The 20,846-nt window shown below is 38.7% G+C and overlaps 3 protein-coding genes across 7 annotated transcripts; 2 read left to right on the forward strand and 1 right to left on the reverse strand.

The window, feature by feature from the left end:
- The first annotated feature begins 946 nt into the window (after positions 1-946).
- Positions 947-3,740, forward strand: guca1d (guanylate cyclase activator 1d). The gene is made up of 3 exons (XM_063012172.1): positions 947-1,141; positions 2,394-2,543; positions 3,642-3,740. The coding sequence occupies exons 1-3, from the start codon at positions 947-949 to the stop codon at positions 3,738-3,740; spliced, it is 444 nt and encodes a 147-aa protein (XP_062868242.1).
- A 1,383-nt stretch (positions 3,741-5,123) lies between these two features.
- alg8 (ALG8 alpha-1,3-glucosyltransferase) lies at positions 5,124-13,597 on the reverse strand. 2 transcript variants are annotated; one of them, XM_063011235.1, is made up of 13 exons: positions 13,509-13,597; positions 12,396-12,474; positions 12,065-12,258; positions 11,819-11,925; positions 11,265-11,332; positions 10,592-10,718; positions 8,612-8,715; positions 8,406-8,526; positions 8,176-8,315; positions 6,339-6,478; positions 6,158-6,255; positions 5,990-6,062; positions 5,124-5,478 (listed from the first exon to the last, which is right to left on the reverse strand). In XM_063011235.1, exons 1-13 carry the CDS (start codon positions 13,595-13,597, stop codon positions 5,244-5,246), a joined length of 1,575 nt encoding a protein of 524 aa, XP_062867305.1. In that variant the 3' UTR covers positions 5,124-5,243. The 2 variants fall into 2 exon arrangements, with proteins under 2 accessions (XP_062867305.1, XP_062867306.1); XM_063011236.1 differs by having other exon boundaries at positions 6,339-6,437; positions 8,172-8,274; positions 13,509-13,590.
- A 471-nt stretch (positions 13,598-14,068) lies between these two features.
- On the forward strand, positions 14,069-20,102 carry ccdc90b (coiled-coil domain containing 90B). 4 transcript variants are annotated; one of them, XM_063011377.1, is made up of 10 exons: positions 14,214-14,301; positions 14,457-15,082; positions 15,358-15,477; positions 15,557-15,660; positions 16,267-16,368; positions 17,104-17,145; positions 17,240-17,311; positions 17,415-17,468; positions 18,087-18,201; positions 19,920-20,102. In XM_063011377.1, exons 4-10 carry the CDS (start codon positions 15,619-15,621, stop codon positions 19,973-19,975), a joined length of 483 nt encoding a protein of 160 aa, XP_062867447.1. In that variant the 5' UTR covers positions 14,214-14,301; positions 14,457-15,082; positions 15,358-15,477; positions 15,557-15,618; the 3' UTR covers positions 19,976-20,102. The 4 variants fall into 4 exon arrangements, with proteins under 4 accessions (XP_062867445.1, XP_062867447.1, XP_062867446.1 ...); XM_063011375.1 differs by lacking the exon at positions 14,457-15,082 and having other exon boundaries at positions 14,069-14,301; XM_063011373.1 differs by lacking the exons at positions 14,214-14,301; positions 14,457-15,082 and having other exon boundaries at positions 15,105-15,477.
- The last annotated feature ends 744 nt before the right edge of the window (positions 20,103-20,846 follow it).

Raw genomic sequence — 20,846 nt, forward strand, 5'->3', positions numbered from 1 at the left:
CTATGGTCAAAAGTATGTGGACATCAGGCGTTTGTAGAACATTGTTATAAAAACCATTGACAATTATCGAGTGGCCTACTTTGGGCTGTATCAGCCCTCACTCTTTGGGCTGTATCAGCCTTCATTCGTCACACATTTTGAAGTGTGTCTTTGTAAATCTGAGCGCATTGACTTAAAAGAATATTAGTTGGGTCAGGCACTGATTTTGGACACGAAGACCTGGCTTACAATGAACATTCCATCATGAAAATGTTTAGGGTTGGTCAGGGTTGAAGCCAGGACACTCGTGCAGGTCACTTGAGTTCCTCAGCACAAGATCATTAATCCGTGTCTTTATGGACCTCGCTTTGTCCACAGGGGCACAGTCATGCTGGAACAGAAGAGGACCTTCCCCAAAGTCTTGCCACAAAGTTAGAAGCATATAATAGTATTATATTTATATTGATTTTTATGCACCTACACCTAGTAATAGGGAGAAGTTTAAATACATTTGACCATGTAATGTAAATGATATAGATTTGAGAATATATGGACGTACAGTTTATCCACTTTACCCACTGAAATATACTTTTTGACAAGACAAAGTTTAAGGTCTGCCTTTACCTCAGGATGGGTTATGCAAGCGTTCACTGTTCTGTGCCAGCTATTCTTCTTCAGGGAATGGCTCTTCTCTCCTTCAGGGCAGGGAGGCTGCCATTATCCTATTACAGGAGGTTATTTTAAGTGACCATCCTTTTTAGTAGTACATTGAGATAAGAGTTTCTGAGGTTCTAAAAGCCAGGTACAGTCAGTCAGAGAGCAGTGGTATCAGTACTGAGGACTTTTAAAGCATGTAAAAGGAAGAACCAGCAGGTCTTGGAGAGCCTGGAAAAAACATCCAGATAGTAGCCGGGCCATCAGATTATTTTTATTGCCTGAGAACTTTCATTACTGAAGCAAGACAACAATGGGCAACAAGCATGTCACCCTGGACGACATCCTGGCTGAGGACATGCACCACTGGTACAATAAGTTCATGAAAGAGTCTCCATCAGGTCTCATCACACTATTCGAACTAAAGTCCATCCTGGGGCTGCAGGTAATGTCTGAAAATGCCAGTGGATATGTGGAACAAGTCTTCTATACGTTCGACATGGATGGGGTAAGAATAGGAAGAAAATCCAGTTATCTTATGCTGTTTTAATGGATGCACTAGCTCTTACTGAACAATGTATGTACATTTTCTTTAATGTTTTTTTATAAAGTACACCTACCATGTAGATGCACTGTGTGGGTATACTGACACTTACTGACAATCCACCTGCTGCTGTGTACAATTTGTAATCCACTGCCCTTAATATTACATGTACATTATTTAGCAGATGGTTTTATCCAAAGCAACTTCAAACATAAGCCAATCATGTCTGTGCATATGCCCATCTGGCTTATAGCATAGCTGATATCTAAACCCCAGAATCCTGGATCTCAGTGGTAGATAAGATTCATAGGATAAGATTCCTTTATTGATTCCCATGGGGGGAAATTTGAGTGTTCAGCAGCTCAAGTACAATGTAAGTACAGTAAATAGAGTAAATAAAATAGAGTACAATAAAAAAAAATTATAAAAATATTAGCTATGAGATGCAATTACTATTATACATTAGTATGGTAATAACAACTATATAATAAAACACTATATATTTTATATGTAAATATATACATATGTGTGTATGATTAAATGTAGAGTCCAGTGCTGGAAAAAAGGGTGGGGGTCCTTGAGTTATTGTATGGGGGGGGGGGGGGGGGGGGGGGGGGGGGGGGGGCTGTTTCGTCAGTGTGAGGACAGCCTGTGTATTCTGCTATTGTTATATAGTCTGATGGCAGTTGGCACAAAAGAACGTCTGAAGCGCTCTGTCTTGCTCTTTGTAACAAGTGTAAAACATGACGTTAAAATCCTGATAAACAAACATACTAATTTATAGGAAATGTAGAAGACCAGTAGAAGTACATCTCTTTGGTGGAATTAGTCTATGACTGAAAGAACTGCCCAGCCACCATAGATTCTCATTGAGAGGGTCTCACTGTTTTTAAAAGGGGGCTTAAACTGCTTATTTTGGGTTTTGCATCACAAAGCATCAATGTTACTTTTCAATAATTGTCCTGCTGCTAAGCCTTAGCTTACAGACAATCTTTTGTACCTCCCAATCCGTAATTTAGTCATATTAGAAACTCTTCCAGGTCCTGACACAGCAAAGCACCCCCACACCATCACAAAATCACCACCTTGTTGGTATTATCACTATAAAATGCTGGGTTTGCTTTTTGCCAGACAAAATAAGCGCTCTTGTTGTTTTCAGATACTTAAATCATATAAGACTACATGTTCATTATAAAATGACGACGTTTCTGTTTAGGATGGATATATAGACTTTGTGGAGTACATCGCAGCTATCAGTCTAATGCTAAAAGGAGAAATCAACCAAAAATTAAAGTGGTACTTCAAACTATTTGACAAGGATGGCAATGGAAAAATCGACAAAGATGAACTGGAGACGATATTCACGGTAAATACAAAGAAGGAAATTACTACATTTACTTTTAACTAAAAAAACATTTTAATGAGTAGCTTGCAAAAGTAGGATATACACTGATCAGCCATAACATTAAAACCACCTCCTTGTATCTACACTCACTGTCCATTTTATCAGCTCCACTTACCATATAGAAGCACTTTGTAGTTCTACAATTACTGACTGTAGTCCATCTGTTTCTCTGCATACCTTTTAACCTGCTTTCACCCTGTTCATCAATGGTCAGGACCCCCACAGGACCCCCACAGAGCAGGTATTATTTAGGTGGTGGATCATTCTCAGCACTGCAGTGACACTGACACGGTGGTGGTGTGTTAGTGTGTGTTGTGCTGGTATGAGTGGATCAGACACAGCAGCGCTGATGGAGTTCTTAAACACCTCACTGTCACTGCTGGACTGAGAATAATCCACCAACCAAAAACATCCAGCTAACAGCGCCCCTTTGGCAGCTTCCTGTGACCACTGCTGAAGGTCTAGAAGATGACCGACTCAAACAGCAGCAATAGATGAGCGATCGTCTCTGACTTTACATCTACAAGGTGGACCAACTAGGTAGGAGTGTCTAATAGAGTGGACAGTGAGTGGACACGGTATTTAAAAACTCCAGCAGCGCTGCTGTGTCTGATCCACTCATACCAGCACAGCACACACTAACACACCACCACCATGTCAGTGTCACTGCAGTGCTGAGAATGATTCACCACCTAAATAATACCTGCTCTGTGGTGGTCCTGACCATTGAAGAACAGGGTGAAGACAGGCTAAAAAGGTAAGTAGAGAAACAGATGGACTACAGTCAGTAATTGTAGAACTACAAAGTGCTTCTATATGGTAAGTGGAGCTGATAAAATGGACAGTGAGTGTAGAAACAAGGAGGTGGTTTTAATGTTATGGCTGATCAGTGTAGGTGTACCTACTAGCACTTGGTGACAGTATAAGTCCAAAACAACTGATGTGTAAATTTAAATTGAGTATACAGTATATGCAAAGTATATTAAATGTGAACAACCGTATACTAAACATACAAGAACTCAAAATGAGTACCTACTTTTTCTTTTTGCATTATTACAGGCCATCCAGGGCATCACACAAAATCATGATATTGTGCCAGAGGAAATAGTAGCACTTATATTTGAAAAAATCATTGTTAATGGACGAAGGAAACCATAAAAACACACAGAACTGGTCTGATTTGGGAGACCCCTTTACAGCACCTTTAGTGAATTGACATTTAACCGCATGTGGAAAACCAGTACTATTTAAAGATACTGACGTAATGAAATGGTTTGCTGAAGTGTGAGACTGGATGGTTTACTGATGGTGGTGCAGTAAATGGGTGTACTGAATCTGCAACAGTCACTGCTTATGAACCAATGGAGGATTTTACTTTTAACTATATATATTTTTATATTTTTATATATTCTTATGTATATATTATTTATGTACGAGTCCGAGTTGAGTCATGAGTAGGCACGAGTCCGAGTCAAGTCACGAGTCAATATAATATACACAAAACATATATTGGAAATGTAGCGTAGAAAGAATATGTAAGTTCAGATAAAAACAACAACAGATTAGCGACTGTGTTGAGCCGTTTTACTTAGTGCCTTTACTTTCCTAGGTACCAGTTAAAAGCTTAAACTGATGTTTTGTTTTCATTGCAAATTACAGCACAGCGGCCAAAATCCCCAAACACAGCAAAAAAAATCCATAATACTGCTTACCTTAGCTTATGTTCTTCCAGATGCTATTAAATTTATAACTGTGTCCCCCATTAGGAATAAAATCCATTATTTTGTAAATGTGTAAAAACTTTTCCCGGTTGTGAAGTAAAACACGAACTCGTTAGAAAGCCAATCAAGCGTTTCATTGACAATCATCTGTGTGACACTGCAAACTGAATAAATACAAATAACAGCTTTTTTCCCCTAAAAAATTACAATCAGAAGGTCTGACTGGTTCAGAAAGCGGCTCTTACAATCATTAGCGCCAATTCTGTAGGAGCGTTCCATTCACATTATCTGTTACTTTAAAGTGCACTACATAGGGTATTCCACCATTTTAAGTAGGGAGCGACGCTTCATCACTACGCCGGAAGCTGGATGGAACATTTACTCATTGCCTGCGTTGAGGGTTTGTTGTCCACAAGTCATTTTACGCGGGTCACGAGTCAAGTCCGAGTCATTTGAAACGAGTCAGAGTCAAGTCTGAAGTCGCTCTGTGCGGCTTACGTGCGACTCGGACTCCCCATCTCTGATATAAATTCCACCAGCATGAGCGCAAGGTCATCTGTAAACCTGTATAAAGCTATACTATGTATAATATTTATTTGTATAAAGCTATAATCACAAAAACATCCTGTGTGAACTTGAACCCACCTCATGCAGGGGAAAATAAGTGGTTGGCTACTGCTCACGTCACAGGGATCATGCGCTACGTACGGCCCTTCTCGGTTACGGAACAGATAAAACTGGGTAATTGGATTCGACCAGATTGGGGGAAAAAGGCAAAAATACAACAGAATTTCAGGAAATAAATAAAAAATCTCAAACGTAATCTGAAAAATTTCTTTCTTTAATTAAAAATACCACATACAGTAGAAAAATTATGAGCACCAAAATAGTGTCCAGTACCACTGCATATACGAGCTCACACTGCATCGACCACCCTGCCTCACTGAGATTTAGCTTTGCTGCCAGTCCTGAGTGAAGTAAACACTGACATATAGAGTCTGATGAAGCAGTAAACCACACCCAGTGCACAGTAGACTGAGGTCAGGAGCAGTGGGATGAAGGGCAGTGTGAGCTGCCAGCGAGTCAGCGGGTAAACAAACTCACAGATGATCTCCAGAGGTACCAGACCCAGAAGATACACACATTCCACTGGGTTCAGCAAGCAACCCGATTTACTGGGGAAAAAACAGTAATGCAGCTTATATTAGTGATACAACATCCTGATTAGTACAGACTCACTAATGCAAAGCTGGAATATTTGTAAGTGTGTATATATTTGAATCTCTTGGCTATAAGAAACTTTAATTGCTGGTTCAGACTTTCTAAGCAGAATGGATTGTTCGCCCTGCCTGGGGATCGAACCCAGGACCTTCTTGCTGTGAGGCGACAGTGCTACCCACCGAGTCGCTGTGCCGCCCCCAGAACAAATCACTATTAACTAAATGAAACTTACTGATGACCTTCTCTCTCCCTTAACAGAATATGGTTGGAGAATATTATGGTACATGTATTGTTATATACCTTATGATTACCAGTATGTTAAATGATCAATCTAATGCATGTGCCCTAACATTTGCAAAAACATACTATATGTATGAATTCAAAAATCAGAAGGGGTGTCCCAATACTTTTGTCTATATACAGTCTGAAAAACATTAAAAAATACATATCATATTATTTACTGACCTAAAAAGCTTGTTCAGTGAGGAGAAACTGAAGACTGTGAACAGCAGCATAATAATAATTTTGATGGGCAACTCTGCATTTGAAGAAAAACAAAACGTTACGTTAGATGTGTTAATATTCACTCCACTTAATATGAAATATGTTTAAGTAATGCGAATGATTCTGTACCCTGAGCTGTAAAGAGAAGTGGAAGAAGGGAGAAATGCCCTGTGGTGCTCAGAATCAGAAACGTTCGGGCGTCCTCTTTACTCTCGACGGCAAGCAAGCTAAAGTAATCAGAAATAAACACTTGAACAAAGAAAAAAAACAAGAACGACTTTTGTTATAAAGCAGTAAAATAAAGTATTACCTAAATGGAAGAATAGCCATTAAAATAGCTTTCTCGTGCACGTGCCAACCGAACATGAACGATCCGAGAGCACAAATGACCATGCAGCGCAGAAAACCCCTGGCTCCGTTAGGTCTGCGCCACATGCAGAACAGAACAGGCTACAGAGACAAAGCAGAGACAATAACAACACAAAACTGAAGTATGTGCGGAAAATAGAACTGCTGCACACAGTACAGTTACATGCATCATATTAGAAGGAGTCTTTTTAAGTCGTCATGGGTGTCTGGTGAGCATGGTTCCATTCCCAGGCAGGAAAACAGGATTTCAGCCACCCAATCAGACATAGCCAATCATGTCTGTGCAGACGCTCAGCTGGCAGATAGCACCACTAGGACTGAAACCTGGATATCGGAAGTGGTGCGCTACAGAAGCAGACTGCTGCACGTCCCAAGCACCTAGTTTAATTACATGTACATGAAACCCTGGCCTCTTTGACAAGGTTAAGAAGAAAACCCTAAATTGTCACTTTATGCTGAGAGAACATTTGTCCAGATGGAAGCTAGACGCTACTAAAACAAGTGCAACACTGTCTGCCTTCAAGTAAACTTTACAAAGCAATGGAAACTGGAAAGACAACTTTCTCTGTCTTACCCCTTTTCCACCGATGCAGAACAGGCTCCGTTCTGATTCTCGAACTTGATTTTGAACCGGTTCTGCATGTTTCCACAAAAGAAAAGGAGGTCCCAGACTGCAAACTAGCGTTCTAATCTGGCACCACAGAATACTTGTTTTTTCAGCGCAAACCGTAACGTCATCTGTGGGCGTGTCACAGTGTAGAGGTTTGGGTGCTTTGACATGAGATGCTGCAAAACTGCTTTTGCGCTGCTCTTCCATCAATAAGTTCATCTGATCGAATTTTGAGCGAGTTTGCCGCTGATATTTTCAAAGCACCTCAAAAGAGATGAACTGTGTGATATGACGTGTTAAAAGGAAGTACAAACAACGCTTAACGTGAAAAATAAAGCTTAACGTGGCTTGTTGTACTAAAACAATAAGCAATGAATTTGGGCTGTACAGAGCTCTTATAACCTGTAATAACGGAGAAAAATGTAGTGTTCCTGTGTCGTAGTATATTTTAGTATATTAAGTTACATTAGGCTTTTTTTACGTTAAGCTTGTTTGAGTCTCCCGTGAAGCTGATTCTCAGAACCCCAAACCCCCGAACTGCAGAACCACCACACAAGAACCACACAGCTAAACACAGATACATGTGGAGCTTTCAGAGTAAATTTGATGGTTATTTCACACAAATGGACGCTCGTGTCATGGAACACTTAAGTGATGTTTTATCGCTCAAGCCAATCGCTGCGCAAAATGCTTAAGAAAGCAAGCGTACTAAAGAAAGCAACATTGGCGACAAACACGAAGAACTGAGTCACCGTCTAAATCTTCTTATGAGCAATAGTTGAGCAATGCTTTTTGCATAAAATCTGTAACAGCAGCACAAATGCTCGCAGGTAATCTACACGCTCTACCATCATGCTACTACTCTTTATTTTGTTGCGCAACGCAGACCGTTGATGGCGCATGCTTGGTTCTCAAAAACTGGTGGAAACGTGGGTCGGTTCTCTAAAAAATATCACCAAGGTTAGAAGAAACCCGAACAGAACCGGTTCAAGAACCAGAGTTCTTTTGGTGGAAAAGCGCTATCTGTGGACAGCAGTGCTTCTCTAATGTAGTTAAGCAAAATTAAATTCAAGTCATTCATTTTTATTGTATACTGTTGTCCATAAATAACTAAAGTCAAAACCATTTCATTTAGCATTTAGCTAAAGTGGGTCTGCAAAAAACTTACCAAAATGGACAGTAGTGTACAAACAAGTGTCACTACAGGAGACACGGAGGGAAGAACCGAGTGCTGGAATTCCTGAACCAAACCACCGGTCATTGAGGCCTTGGTGAATTTCGTCTGGTCGAGCAGCCCCAGTTTTAAACCTGAAACAAAAAGCAACAGCGCTAAGCACATGCATGGGTCAGTTCCAAAGTTCTGCTGTGTTGAATACAAATACATGTTTATTTTCATACCCAGCATGGACAGAGCTTTGTCTGCTATGTTGTAAAGAGCCCAGATATTGGGTGCCCAGTAAGCATGACATAACCCACGCTTAAAGGGGAAGAGTCTGGAGAGGACCTGTGGAACCTGCCCCTGTAAGACAAAAACAAGACTTCAGTAAAAATGTCGATTACTATCAACTAATCCATACAGTGGGAATCTATGAATGGCTACATACCAGTAGAATGAAGGGTAGAAATGACAAAGCAAAGGTGGACAGAACAATTACACCCAGCGCTACTAAACGGAAAATGCTGAAACTCCTCCACTGCACTGAACCGTCTAAAAGAAAAAAAAGAGGGGATTTAAGGGGGATTCATAAGGACATGGAATCAAATTAAAAACCTACATTTCAAAGTTATATTGACATACTGAGTATTGTTGTTTTTTTAAATGCAATCATATACACTGACCTGCCATAACATTAAAACCACCTCCTTGTTTCTACACTCACTGTCCATTTTATCAGCTCCACTTACCATATAGAAGCACTTTGTTGTTCTACAATTACTGACTGTAGTCCATCTGTTTCTCCACATACTGTTTTAACCTGCTTTTACTCTGTTCTTCAATGGTCAGGACCACCACAGAGTAGGTATTATTTAGGTGGTGGATCATTCTCAGCACTGCAGTGATATCACAGTGTGCTAGTATGAGTGGATCAGACACAGCAGTGCTGCTGGAGTTTTTAAATACCGTGTCCACTCACTGTCCACTCTATTAGACACTCCTACCTTGTAGAAAATCAGAGACGATCTCTTATCTATTGCTGCTGTTTGAGTCGGTCATCTTCTAGACCTTCATCAGTGGTCACAGGACGTTGCCCACGGGGCGCCAATATATTTTTGGTTGGTGGACTATTCTCAGTCCAGCAGTGACAGTGAGGTGTTTAAAACTCCATCAGCATTGCTGTGTCTGATCCACTCATACCAGCACCACACACACTAACACACCACCACCGTGTCAGTGTCACTGCAGTGCTGAGAATGATCCACCACCTAATGCCAAGTTCACACTACACGACTTTCCAAGTGGTCGGGTCGCTGTACAGTTCACACTATACGACTGAATCTCCTGCACTCGGGAGTCTTTCAGTCGTTGTATATTTCACACTACACGACCGATCGGCGATAGGGGGTTTCACACTACACCATCCATCACCAACTGGAATCGCAGGCGAGCTTCTCTGGTCTCCCTTTTTTTCTTTCTTTCTTTTTTTTTTTTTTTTTTTTTTTACAAAAACACACGTGAGAAGTGACGAGAAGTTTAATGATACCACGTCCAAAAAAATGAACGTCAGCAAGTAGCGAGAGATCAAAAGGTTTGTGCACTGATGCAGCGTAATATCAAGGAGGAAAAATAAATGAATCTGAGTGGATTTGGCAACACGAACAGTATATGGCTTGTTCTGTAGTAAGTTTTGCAATGCAGCGTGGGTATTATGTTTTGTAGAGGACGATCAAATCAGAAATACTGTAAAACGCGTGTGTGTCGGTGTATCCTGATATAAACTATATTAATTAAGCCCCTGTCCCCTGTCCTCTCCTGCATTTCCCCTCACGCTGTATCCTGTGTTCTCATTGGCTGTTCGACATGTCACTCATTCCCAGTTGCCCGTCTGAGATCAGATATCTGGCGTGCTAGAAAACTCAATCCAGTCGCCGAGCGCTCGGCGAGCCGGTCGGGTCGAGTTGTTGGATAGTTCACACTTAGCGACTGAGAGCCGAGTTTTGATCGCCGAGCAAACGCTGAGTTGCTCCCGACCCGGAAAATTAATCGCTGACCAGTCGCCGAGCGAAAATGAGGGCAAAAATCGTGTAGTGTGAACTAGGCATAAATAATACCTACTCTGTGGTGGTCCTGATCATTGAAGAACAGAGTAAGAGCAGGTTTAAAAAGTATGAAGAGAAACAGATGGACTACAGTCAGTAATTGTAGAACTTAAAAGTGCTCCTATATGGTAAATGGAGCTGATAAAATGGACAGTGAGTGAGTGTAGAAACAAGGAGGTGGTTGTAATGTCATGGCCGATCGGTGTATCCTCAAGCATACAATTTATATCTGCTTATGATAACATTTCTTTTTAAAATACTAAGATTCAAATTTGTAATGGCATAATTTATACTTGAATGTTGAACTCTATTATGTAAAAGCTTACCTGCATTACTGTGTGTGAAGCAGTAACACCTGAGCAGGAAGATTCCATAAGCAGGAGCGATGTACAGGTAAATGTGCTTCAGGTTTAACAGAACCGAAAACAGTAAAGCTCCTTCTAAATGTCTGTTCTGTTAAAACACAAATACAGAAATAATGCATTTAAAAGGTGCTTCTCATAAAGCAGAATCAATTAATTTTGTAACTTTTTTTCTAACAAATGTCATTAATACCCAGTAGGATACCCAGCAAACCCAGCAGCTTTCTTCTATTTACACTTGCCCGTTCTGCATGGGTGAATTGTTGTAATTTTGGAAGGAAATCTTTAATCTGCGATAAAAAGATGTACTTGTGCTGGTAAATAAAAGTTAGTGAACGTAGTTTTGTCTGGTTTGACCTGCAGCGTCCCATCGATGGGCCTTTAGATTCTTTAGATCGTCTTTAGAGTGAAAATGCTGCAGTTTTCTTATGAAACTAGAAACAGTTCTCTATTTACTGAAGTGTCTAAACTGTTGCAGATAAGCTAATAAGAGTGTTTAATTCATACATTTACTTTTTTATATATTTAATTGACTCCGGTTGGAGCATCACAGTACGCTGGAGTGTAACTTGTGTGGCATTATGGCCAGAATATTACAGATTATATATCTAAATATACAATTGAAATAATGACACACCTGAAAATGTCTTGCAGCAGACAGCAGAAGAATTCCAAAAAGAAAGCCGTTATACTGGAAATGAATATCTACATTAGATTATTCAAGGACCACAAATGGAATCAACTTCTTACGAGCAATCAGGAAATTTAACTCCTCTGTGACGCCTAAAACTGGAACACTATAAACACAGTACCTAAATACTCAACATTCATGGTATTAATAAAGTGAAATTTTGAATTATTATCAATATTCAAATTTATTCTGGGATAGTAAATATTACAATCAGATTTTAAATTAAATTCATACTTGCTTTAGTTACAATGAGTTTTGGAATGTTAAATGCAATTTGGCAATGTACCCATCAGCAAAATAGCGTCAATAATAATTTTGTGCAATTGTGGGATTGTTTTTTTTACATTTATTTTAAAATTGGAATTACAATTTTTTGTTTATTACTTTTTTTTAAGTAAAAACACTTTTATTTGAAAGTGTTTTAAAATGGTGCCTTCACTACTAGGAAGAAAGTACTGTAAAGCATTCATATTTAAGTATGGTATTTATATTAAGGATACGATCAACAATAAGGAGTCCAAAGTTCCATAACAGCAGCGTTGCCAGGATGAAAGAGGGCTTTCCCAAAAGATCCTTTCCTTTGTCTTCCCGAACACATTTGCAGCATCTAAGAACAATGCAAAACAGAACACAAGTTTAAAATTGTTAAAGTGCTGTTTTAAAATAAATATCACATTTTATATCTAAATAGTTTTAGATATAAAAACAGAGAATGCAATAACATTCAATCTTCTGTGAGATCTTACTCTTTAACAGCATATATGAAGATCAGGTCAGTCACAATGACGGAAAGTCTCTGGAACAATACTGTGGCTGGACTTGCATAATTCAGATTCTGCACAACCAGCATCTGTGGATCAAAGTACTTGGCGATGTGTGACAGTCCAAACTCAAACCAAGCAAACAGGGGAGGATAATCCAGCGTCCATTCAGACGTGGCCTGTAAACAAACATTTAGAAAACTCTAAACTCAAACATTTTATTCAGATTGTGCAATTACTTTATGGTAATTAAAAGTTGGTAGCATTACCAGTGTAGGTAAGTTTAATGGGATAATTAATTAAAGTAAACACAAACCTCATAATACCACTTTGAAACCGGCAATGAGTGAGTGATGGCCAGCCAGTTCCGATGTACCTCGAAATCTGTAGAGTGGCTGTAACAACAAAAATGACAGATTATGTACCTATTAATAAAAGTGAATATATTAATCATTTTCCTCAACTGTACCCCAGTATAGATGAGGAATATATCTGTCAAATACTTTTAAACAATGTATTCCAATTTAAGTTACTTTATATTTAATATATGAACACAATTACATAAACTGTAAACAGTGGTTTACATTTGGTGCTGCTCCTTAAAAAGAAATCTGCAAACCCTAAAACACGGCAATTACAAGTGCAAAATCCAACTGATGCCTGCACAGATTAGACAGCTACTTAACTCTACTTATGATTATAACTTTACTTACTTTAAGTAATATGCCAGTAGGTGGACTGGCTACTTTAAACTGCCTCTATGTGTAGGCAAATAATAGAATGAATGAGTTGTGTGTTGCACCACAGAGACATTATTCAGGATCAAATAGTTATAGTAGATACATAAACGATTAAAGACTGAATAAGCAAGTTGCAATATATAGAGTAAATAAAATTACTTACAACTGTCTTAATCACAGTGCTCAGAAATGTGCTTTAGAAGGTGAATGTATTGCTTTACAGGAATGGCATTGTCATATTACTGTACTCTAAACTGACAAGTATATTGCTACAGGACTGCCAATACACAAATCATTTTACAAATGGGTATTATTAGTTATGTATTAATGTGTAATTTCTAAATTGTAAAAACATTTAACAAAAACAGTGTTTTTAAACAGTTACCCTGTACAGTAAAGTCACAGTGTTTCATGTAGTTTACTTTATCCTTGATTATCCTTTTGGTTTAGGAAAAAAAAGACAGTTTGCATCAGTGTTGGATTTATTATTTTACATAACATATACATGATCAATAGAAACTCAATTAATAATATAATAAGTACAGAACACTGCTCCCACACCTCAACCTGTTCAAACTGCTCTCTAGTGAAGTCAAACAAACCACCGTTTCAAGCTCGTTTACTAAAGCAAAATCATTTCAAACACAGTTTAGCTCTTTCATGTGTACAGTATTTTGGATTTCACTTACTATGAATTTATTAGAAGACATTTCAGGAAGGAAACTCCACAAGCCAGGGCGAGAAACCAGCTCCATCCTTGGCTAATGTGAGCAGCCATAGCAGCTAGCGTTGGTAATATGGCTGCGTCCAAATCGCACCCTAACTCACTAGATAGTGAGCAACCCAAGTGGACCACCTGTACTCTGTATTGTTGTTATTACGTTTTAATTGACCAAAACTCAACTGCTTGTACTTTAACTTCAATATAAAGTCCTAAAATTGCATCAAGCAAAACTATTGAGTACAAATTCGCAAACAACTAGGTAGTGCACTAGTACGTGAGTGTGCTTTCGGACACGACCAAACAGGTTCCGCAAGTATGACGAATAAACGCTCTTTTGAGTTGGTCCCAAATAGCAAAATAGCATACAAAGAGTGCACTAGATAGGCAGCATAGGCTTACTTTTTAATAACAGTTTGAAGTGCACATAAGTAGAGGACAAAAGTAGCTTATTGGGATACAATCACAACACAGCAATGCTTGCTGTAACATTGAACTAATGCAAGTAATTCTGATTCGTGACCAATGCGTCTTGTGAGAAGATATATTAGAAGTCTGTAAATATTTACAGTCTTTAATGGTCTTTATATTATCTTAAAGTTTGGAAAGTTTGCACACCCTGTTATATTTGCTGATTGTTTCATAACGATTCGAAAGTAAATCGACTGTTTTGATGATGTTGCATTGGGGATCATTCCTGCTCAGGAACTGCACTGTTCAGTTCAGACAACATGCCCGACCTCATCCGATTTTATTCCGAGGTAAAGTGGATCATGTTTATGTATTAGGTTTACTGAATGTACTAGATTTTACTGTTAGTTATTACTGCCTTACCATGGTACTTTAAGGAACTGGTACACTATATGGACAAAAGTTTTGGGACACCCCTTCTAATCTTTGGATTAATGTGTTTCAGCCACAACAGTTGCTAACAGGCGTGATAAATCAGCTTTATAAAGGAAATTATATGCTTTCGATTGTGCAGCAACAGTTTGGGGAATGCCCTGTTCTGTGCCAGCATGATTGTGCCCCTGTGCACAAAGCAAGCTCTATAAAGACATGAACAAAAGCTCAGTTTAAGTTTTCCAGTGGCCTGCAGTCCCACTAAACAGCTTTGGGATGAACTGGAACATCAACTGAGGCTTTCTTGACCAACATCAGTGCCCAGCCAAACAAATGTTCTCTCGACTGAATGGGCACAAATTCCCACAGACATGCATTAAGATCTTGTGAGAAGTGAGTGGGAAATCATGGCCCTGCAACAGTGACAACTACTATCTGCTTAAGGAATACTGTGTGCATAGCATTATCCTCTGTACATGTTTGGACTCTCTATGAATCCACTGCTGGTCGGTAAAAAGAAGCTGTTTGAGGCTGCATACATGTATGCAAACAAGCAAGTTGTAGCCTAGTGGATAAGAAACTGGACTAGTAATCAGAATGTCACTAGTTGAAGCCACACCACTGCCAGGTGGCTGCTGTTGGGCCCTTGATCAAGACCCTTAACCTTCAATTGCTCAGACTGTATACCGTCACTGTACTGTAAGTCGCTTTGAATAAAAGGCGTTTGCTAAATGCTGAAAGTGTGAATGTTTGAACATGGGTTACAGTGTCTGCAGTGCACATTACATTGTCATGGGTTTAAAGGCTGTTTTAAGCTTGACTGAAGTTGGTTGCTGATACCATAGACAGGTTTTGTAGTCAGATGAAACAAACGATGATCAGACGTATGTTTATCTGTCATTTTTCTGTCATATTTGTTAATAAACAACATTGCATACTAACATTACTTAATAATGATTCTTTATTTTCATTAGAGTTCCATGCGACTAGCGTTATAAAGACGTATGACGTCCGAAAAGTAGAGCTGACCCCTCTGGAGCAAAGAAAACTGACTTTCGATAGCCATGCACTTGTAAAAGAACTAGAATCTAATGGTATGTGCAGCAAACGTTATCACTTCTTTCCTAATTTATCATGTGTGACAGTTTGTCCTGTTGATTTTTTTGCATTTAGGATTTGAAAACAAACAGGCAGAGTTGATTGTCAATGCACTGGTGACTCTGACAACATCCAACATGGACATTGTATACAGAGACATGGTCACCGGAGCACATCAGGTATTTTAGAGGGTTCAACATTAAATCATTCAAATGTGCATCACAGGAACACGCCATGCAGGTATTTATTTATCAGTAGGGATGTAAAGATACACTCTACCCACGATGCGATACGATTCATGATACTGGGTTCACGATATGATTTTTTCCTGATTTTTTTTTAAACAAAATGAAATTGAAGACAGATTATGACAAAGTTTCCTTTTATTATTTTTCTTAAAAAATAAAATACTGTATTTGTGCTTATCTTTTATTTATCTAAATAATGAATGCTCTTTTATTTCTGAGGTAGGTACAAACTATGCCAAATAATGCTTATTGTGTAAAAAAAACTGAAATAAAATTTAAAACAAATCCAACATTATATAAATAAATGAATAATACAAATAAAGAAAGTATCCCCTACCTGGCAACTTTGTGAAGTGCCGTCAACCAGGCGAGGTGAATTGCGCCAGTGCCCTCTGCTGTTTAAAGTGAATATCGATTCATCTTAAATGAATAACCGATTCGAATCGTGGCACATGTGGCTCGATTTTTAACTGTCTTGTGGTGCATCGTTACATCCCTATTTATCAGTGCTCTTCACTGACCGGCTTTCTGTTACAGGAAATCGCACTGCAGCAAATCATGTCTCATCTGGACTCCATTAGAAAGGACATGGTTATTCTGGAAAAAAGTGAATTCGCCAACTTGCGATCAGAAAATGCTGTAAGTTGTAAAATACGTCTAATTTTTTGTCATCTTGGTACAACTTTGTTCCAACCCACCACTGTGCAACAAGCCTCACAAGTTTTAGCATGAAGCCTGACACCATGAGACTGGAATTGCTAAAACATACACCGATCAGGCATAACATTATAACCACCTTCCTAATATTGTGTTGGTCCCCCTTTTGCTGCCAAAACAGTTCTGCAACTGTGATGCTCTGTGTATTCTGACACCTTTCTATCAGAACCAGCATTAACTTCTTCAGCAATCTGAGCTACAGTAGCTCGTCTGTTGGATTGGACCACACGGGCCAGCCTTCGCTCCACACGTGCATCAGTGAGCCTTGGCCGCCCATGACCCTGTCACCGGTTTACCACTGTTCCTTCCTTGGACCACTTTTGATAGATACTGACCACTGCAGACCGGGAACACCCCACAAGAGCTGCAGTTTTGGAGATGCTCTGACCTAGTCGTCTAGCCATCACAATTGGGCCCTTGGGAAACCATTTTTCCTGCTTCTAACATCAACTTTGAGGATAAAATGTTCACCTGCTGCCTAATATATCCCCCCCACTAACAGGTGCTGTGATGAAGAGATAATCAGTGTTATTCAATTCACCTGTCAGTGGTCATAATGTTATGTCTAGTCAGTGTATACTGTCTTACAAAGTTGTAGCATCATGTTGCAGAATTCTTAAATTCATTGTTTTCTGTTTCTCATTTTTAAATGTTTAGAAAATGAAAACTGAACTGGAACAGATCAAGAATAGATTGCTTGTGAGTAAAATACTTTATGTATTATCAATACTGGACTGCTGTATTGCTGTCAGAATTTAGGAGGGCATTAATGCGCCATGTGTTTCTTTGGTAGGAGGAAAGTCAAAAAATCAAAGCTGATGCGAAGTTGGATATTAATCTCGAGCGAAGTAGAGTAACAGACATGGTATGTATTGATTATACAGGATTCTATTAGCAAAAAAGACACATTATAAGGTTGATATTGTAAAATTATCAATTGTAGACATAATTTAAGTATTATTTGTTAGTTCACAGAGCAAGAGAAAAAGCTAATGGAGGTCAACACAGAGTTCTATAAAAAGGTACATTCTCATGTTTTATAACTCAGTTAAAATAGTTTGCCCAGTAGTTCAGAATGTAGACGTGTGTGTTGTTAAAAGTATACTTTTTGGCGCCCAGGTGGCACAGCGTCGATATTCCACTAGCACACCAGCGCCGAGATTCTGAACTCCTGGGTTCAAGACTCTGCGTTCAAGAATCTAGCGGGCATGGTTGGCAGTGCCTGTAGCGAGGGATGACCGGATTATGTGGACGGGGTCTTCAGACGCTGTGTGAGGACCCTGATTGGTGGATAGAGGCGCCTGTGCAGAGTGCATTGGTGGAGAAGGGTTCCGTTAAGGGCTGCGCGTGGGTCGTCGGAGGCGTGAGCAGCAATGTACTCTCATCAACCCGTAAAAAATCGGGGTCCCCCAGCAGTGGGAGACAAATTGACTACACTAAATTGGGAGAAAAGGGTGCAGTCAGTATACTTTTTTAGTTTTGTACTGGATCTTCAAGTCTAATTTAGCCAGCATGTAATATATGTGTATTAACATGTTGGGCTAAAATAATCATTAAAGACTGTTATAATCCTCTCAGAATAAAATATAGAACAGAAACAGTAAAAATTTAATATCTTTTGTATGTATTGCTGTGTGTAGAATTCTGACGTTGAAAGCAGCGCAATAGAAACCAACAAGAAAATCGACATCCAAGTGGCTTCACTAAAAACTCTTCTGGAGTCACTGAAACTACAGACGATACGATATCTTGCAGGTACGTAGAAGCTAAAAATGGTAGTAATACTGCATGAATAATAGATTTTAACCATGATCACGATTACGATTACTCACAATATTATCAGACATCATTGTGAAACCATTCAAGCCCACTTCTCTTTGCAGAAGTGCTTTAAATCAAACACGCTGCTAGGGTTTTTAGGTATATTTTTGCTCTTTTTAATTCTCCCCACAGCATTTGTATTTGCATTTCAGGACATTAAACTTGGGACTTTTAAAATGGTGCAATAACATTTCACAAAACTGTAAATTTTTATATACAGACTGGCCAAAAAGGAAATACACTTTAATAGCACTTTAATATCTATGGACTTATTTGAAATTATGGTAGCAGTGTGTAGAATGAAGTAGGGCTGGGTGGTATAACGGTACATTCGGTATACCGTCTTTGATTCCTCATATTGTATAGATTTTTCAAATACTGCCATAGCACAGTTAATACAACAGCTGTAGGCTTCAGTAGGCAGCAGATCAGATAATATTTCTCTATAAACAGTCGAGAAAGAAGCTTCAGAGTGTTACACACCAGCCTAGGGTATCTGTGTATCTCATGCACCAAAATTACACACACCAGTTTCACACTGAACTGAGCTTCATAATAGATACAAAAATACAGACAAAACAAGCTATCTCTCCAGGGGTAAGCAAGGCCAAAATAATACCCACACTAACTTTAAACCCAAAACTTCTTCCTAACCTAACCATAGAATAAAGGAAACAAAAAACAGGCTTCTACCCTGACTCCCAAAACTAAACACAAAACCAGGAGAAAAAGGTTACAAACAAAATGGCACTTACCCCCTCCTGGCTCTTTTGAACCCACATAAACAGCCCACTCAATATTTACAAGTATTTACACAGACAAGTAGTAACATTTACAATTTACAATACTCTTCACCTCACTAATTCACTAAGAATTATTCACAACATAATCCACAACACAATAATTAAAACACTGGATTCCAGGTCTGTCTTATGGGGCGAAAATACTTCAGGTCAGTCACTAAACCAAAGATTAAGTGAACTAGAATCGCAGAGATTTAAAGTCGTCCACTTTTCTACAACAGACCTGTGGTCAAGTTGTACAGTGGAGTTTGCAAACATAGTTTTATTTGTTAAAGAGAGAGCTAGGAGTACAATACTTAAATATTAAATACACAATAAAATTGTATTTATTGCAACGGTTTCACACGTACTGATTCCATCATATGTTGTGTCATTTTGTACAGAAAAAAACATACCATGATATACCGTGAAACCATCAGAATCCGGTGATACAAATTTTTGGTCATACTGCCCAGCCCTAGTATGAAGTTTAAAAGTGACTTCCATATTCATCTCTTGATGTCTGTATACATTTAGTCTACAAAATAACTTTCTATAGCTTTTTTTGGTTGAACTATGTATACAATTTTGGCCCCATCTATAGTCAGGTAGTCTTGTATTTTATTTATTAAGTTATGTCTGCTTAATTAACATTTGAAATAAATGGTAAGATCAAGTATAATTAGAAGTGGTTTTTACTCTCAGCTGCTCAGACTGATGGTTATGTTCTATATACTGAGCAAATACAGGAAATGTTAATACATTTATAATATGGACTGACTGTGCTGATCTTAACTCCTGTATTTATGATAATAAAGGTACTCGCATACAAATACCTTTAATAACTACTATTCATTTGTTTTTCCCCAGCCTGCGTCTTCTCCTGTTTGGCCATTGCTCTTGGTTTCTATCGGTTATGGAAGTAAAAGAAATGTCTCATTATTTTTTTTTGGTTTGTTTGTTTTGTTTATTCATGTTATGTACTCTTGCATTGTACAAAGTTCTTCTGTACTTACTTTTTATAACCTGTACATGATTAAAATATTAAACCAATCTTATGTCTGTAAAAGGACCTTTTCTTGATGCCATTAATAAACATGCCATTCATTCTACAGAACATCCCAGCCCTGCTTAACAACCACAATCAATTATCTAAACCATGTATTTGATGCAAAACATTGGTCAGTTTATATTTTATGGTCCACAACCCCTAAATCGGGCTTTAAAGCTTAATAATGGAGCAGGAAATAATAGAGCAGAAAATACAGTCGATCAAATCAATGTAACATTTCAGATTCCAGCTTCTAATTTTATCATAACAGCTGGGACTGGGCAGAGTTAGAGCAAGATGACTTGTTGGGCAGTGGTAGGTAGTTAAAGTACTGGCCTTACATTCATGACAGGAACGGTAGTTACTCATTACACAAGGTTCATCAGTTCACAAGGTTATTATCAAACGGTCATGGACAATTTTGTATCTCCAATTCACCTCACTTGTACGTCTTTGGACTGTGGGAGGAAACCCATGCAGACACGGGGAGAACATGCAAACTCCACACAGAAAGGATCGAACCCAGGACCTTCTTTCTGTGAGGCATCAGTGCTACCCACTGAGCCACCCTTAAGATATGTTATTAAGTTGGATCTATTTCCAATTTATTTAGGCTTTAACGCCATATTTAACACATATGGGTCATTTAATGGCAAAAAAATAGGTATTAAGTTTCTATTTGATCTTGTTTTTATATTTTAGTCCATTTTATATTTTATGGCTGACTGGTAGGTTAAAACTGTCGT

The sequence above is a fragment of the Trichomycterus rosablanca genome, chromosome 16 (genome assembly GCF_030014385.1).
Source record: "Trichomycterus rosablanca isolate fTriRos1 chromosome 16, fTriRos1.hap1, whole genome shotgun sequence".
Lineage (NCBI taxonomy): Eukaryota > Metazoa > Chordata > Actinopteri > Siluriformes > Trichomycteridae > Trichomycterus > Trichomycterus rosablanca.

What these genes read in the sequence shown, in the direction of transcription:
- ccdc90b (XM_063011373.1), top strand. Translation starts at nt 15,246, where the DNA reads ATGAAACAAACGATGATCAGACGTATGTTTATCTGTCATTTTTCTGTC. An exon ending in ACACAGAGTTCTATAAAAAG is followed by an intron (nt 17,469 to 18,086) that starts GTACATTCTCAT and finishes TGCTGTGTGTAG; the next exon opens with AATTCTGACGTTGAAAGCAG. An exon ending in GACGATACGATATCTTGCAG is followed by an intron (nt 18,202 to 19,919) that starts GTACGTAGAAGC and finishes GTTTTTCCCCAG; the next exon opens with CCTGCGTCTTCTCCTGTTTG.
- alg8 (XM_063011235.1), bottom strand. Translation starts at nt 13,597, where the DNA reads ATGGCTGCTCACATTAGCCAAGGATGGAGCTGGTTTCTCGCCCTGGCT. An exon ending in TGTCTTCTAATAAATTCATA is followed by an intron (nt 12,475 to 13,508) that starts GTAAGTGAAATC and finishes TTGTTGTTACAG; the next exon opens with CCACTCTACAGATTTCGAGG. An exon ending in CTTCACACACAGTAATGCAG is followed by an intron (nt 8,716 to 10,591) that starts GTAAGCTTTTAC and finishes TTTTTCTTTTAG; the next exon opens with ACGGTTCAGTGCAGTGGAGG.
- guca1d (XM_063012172.1), top strand. Translation starts at nt 947, where the DNA reads ATGGGCAACAAGCATGTCACCCTGGACGACATCCTGGCTGAGGACATG. An exon ending in ATACGTTCGACATGGATGGG is followed by an intron (nt 1,142 to 2,393) that starts GTAAGAATAGGA and finishes GTTTCTGTTTAG; the next exon opens with GATGGATATATAGACTTTGT. An exon ending in AACTGGAGACGATATTCACG is followed by an intron (nt 2,544 to 3,641) that starts GTAAATACAAAG and finishes GCATTATTACAG; the next exon opens with GCCATCCAGGGCATCACACA.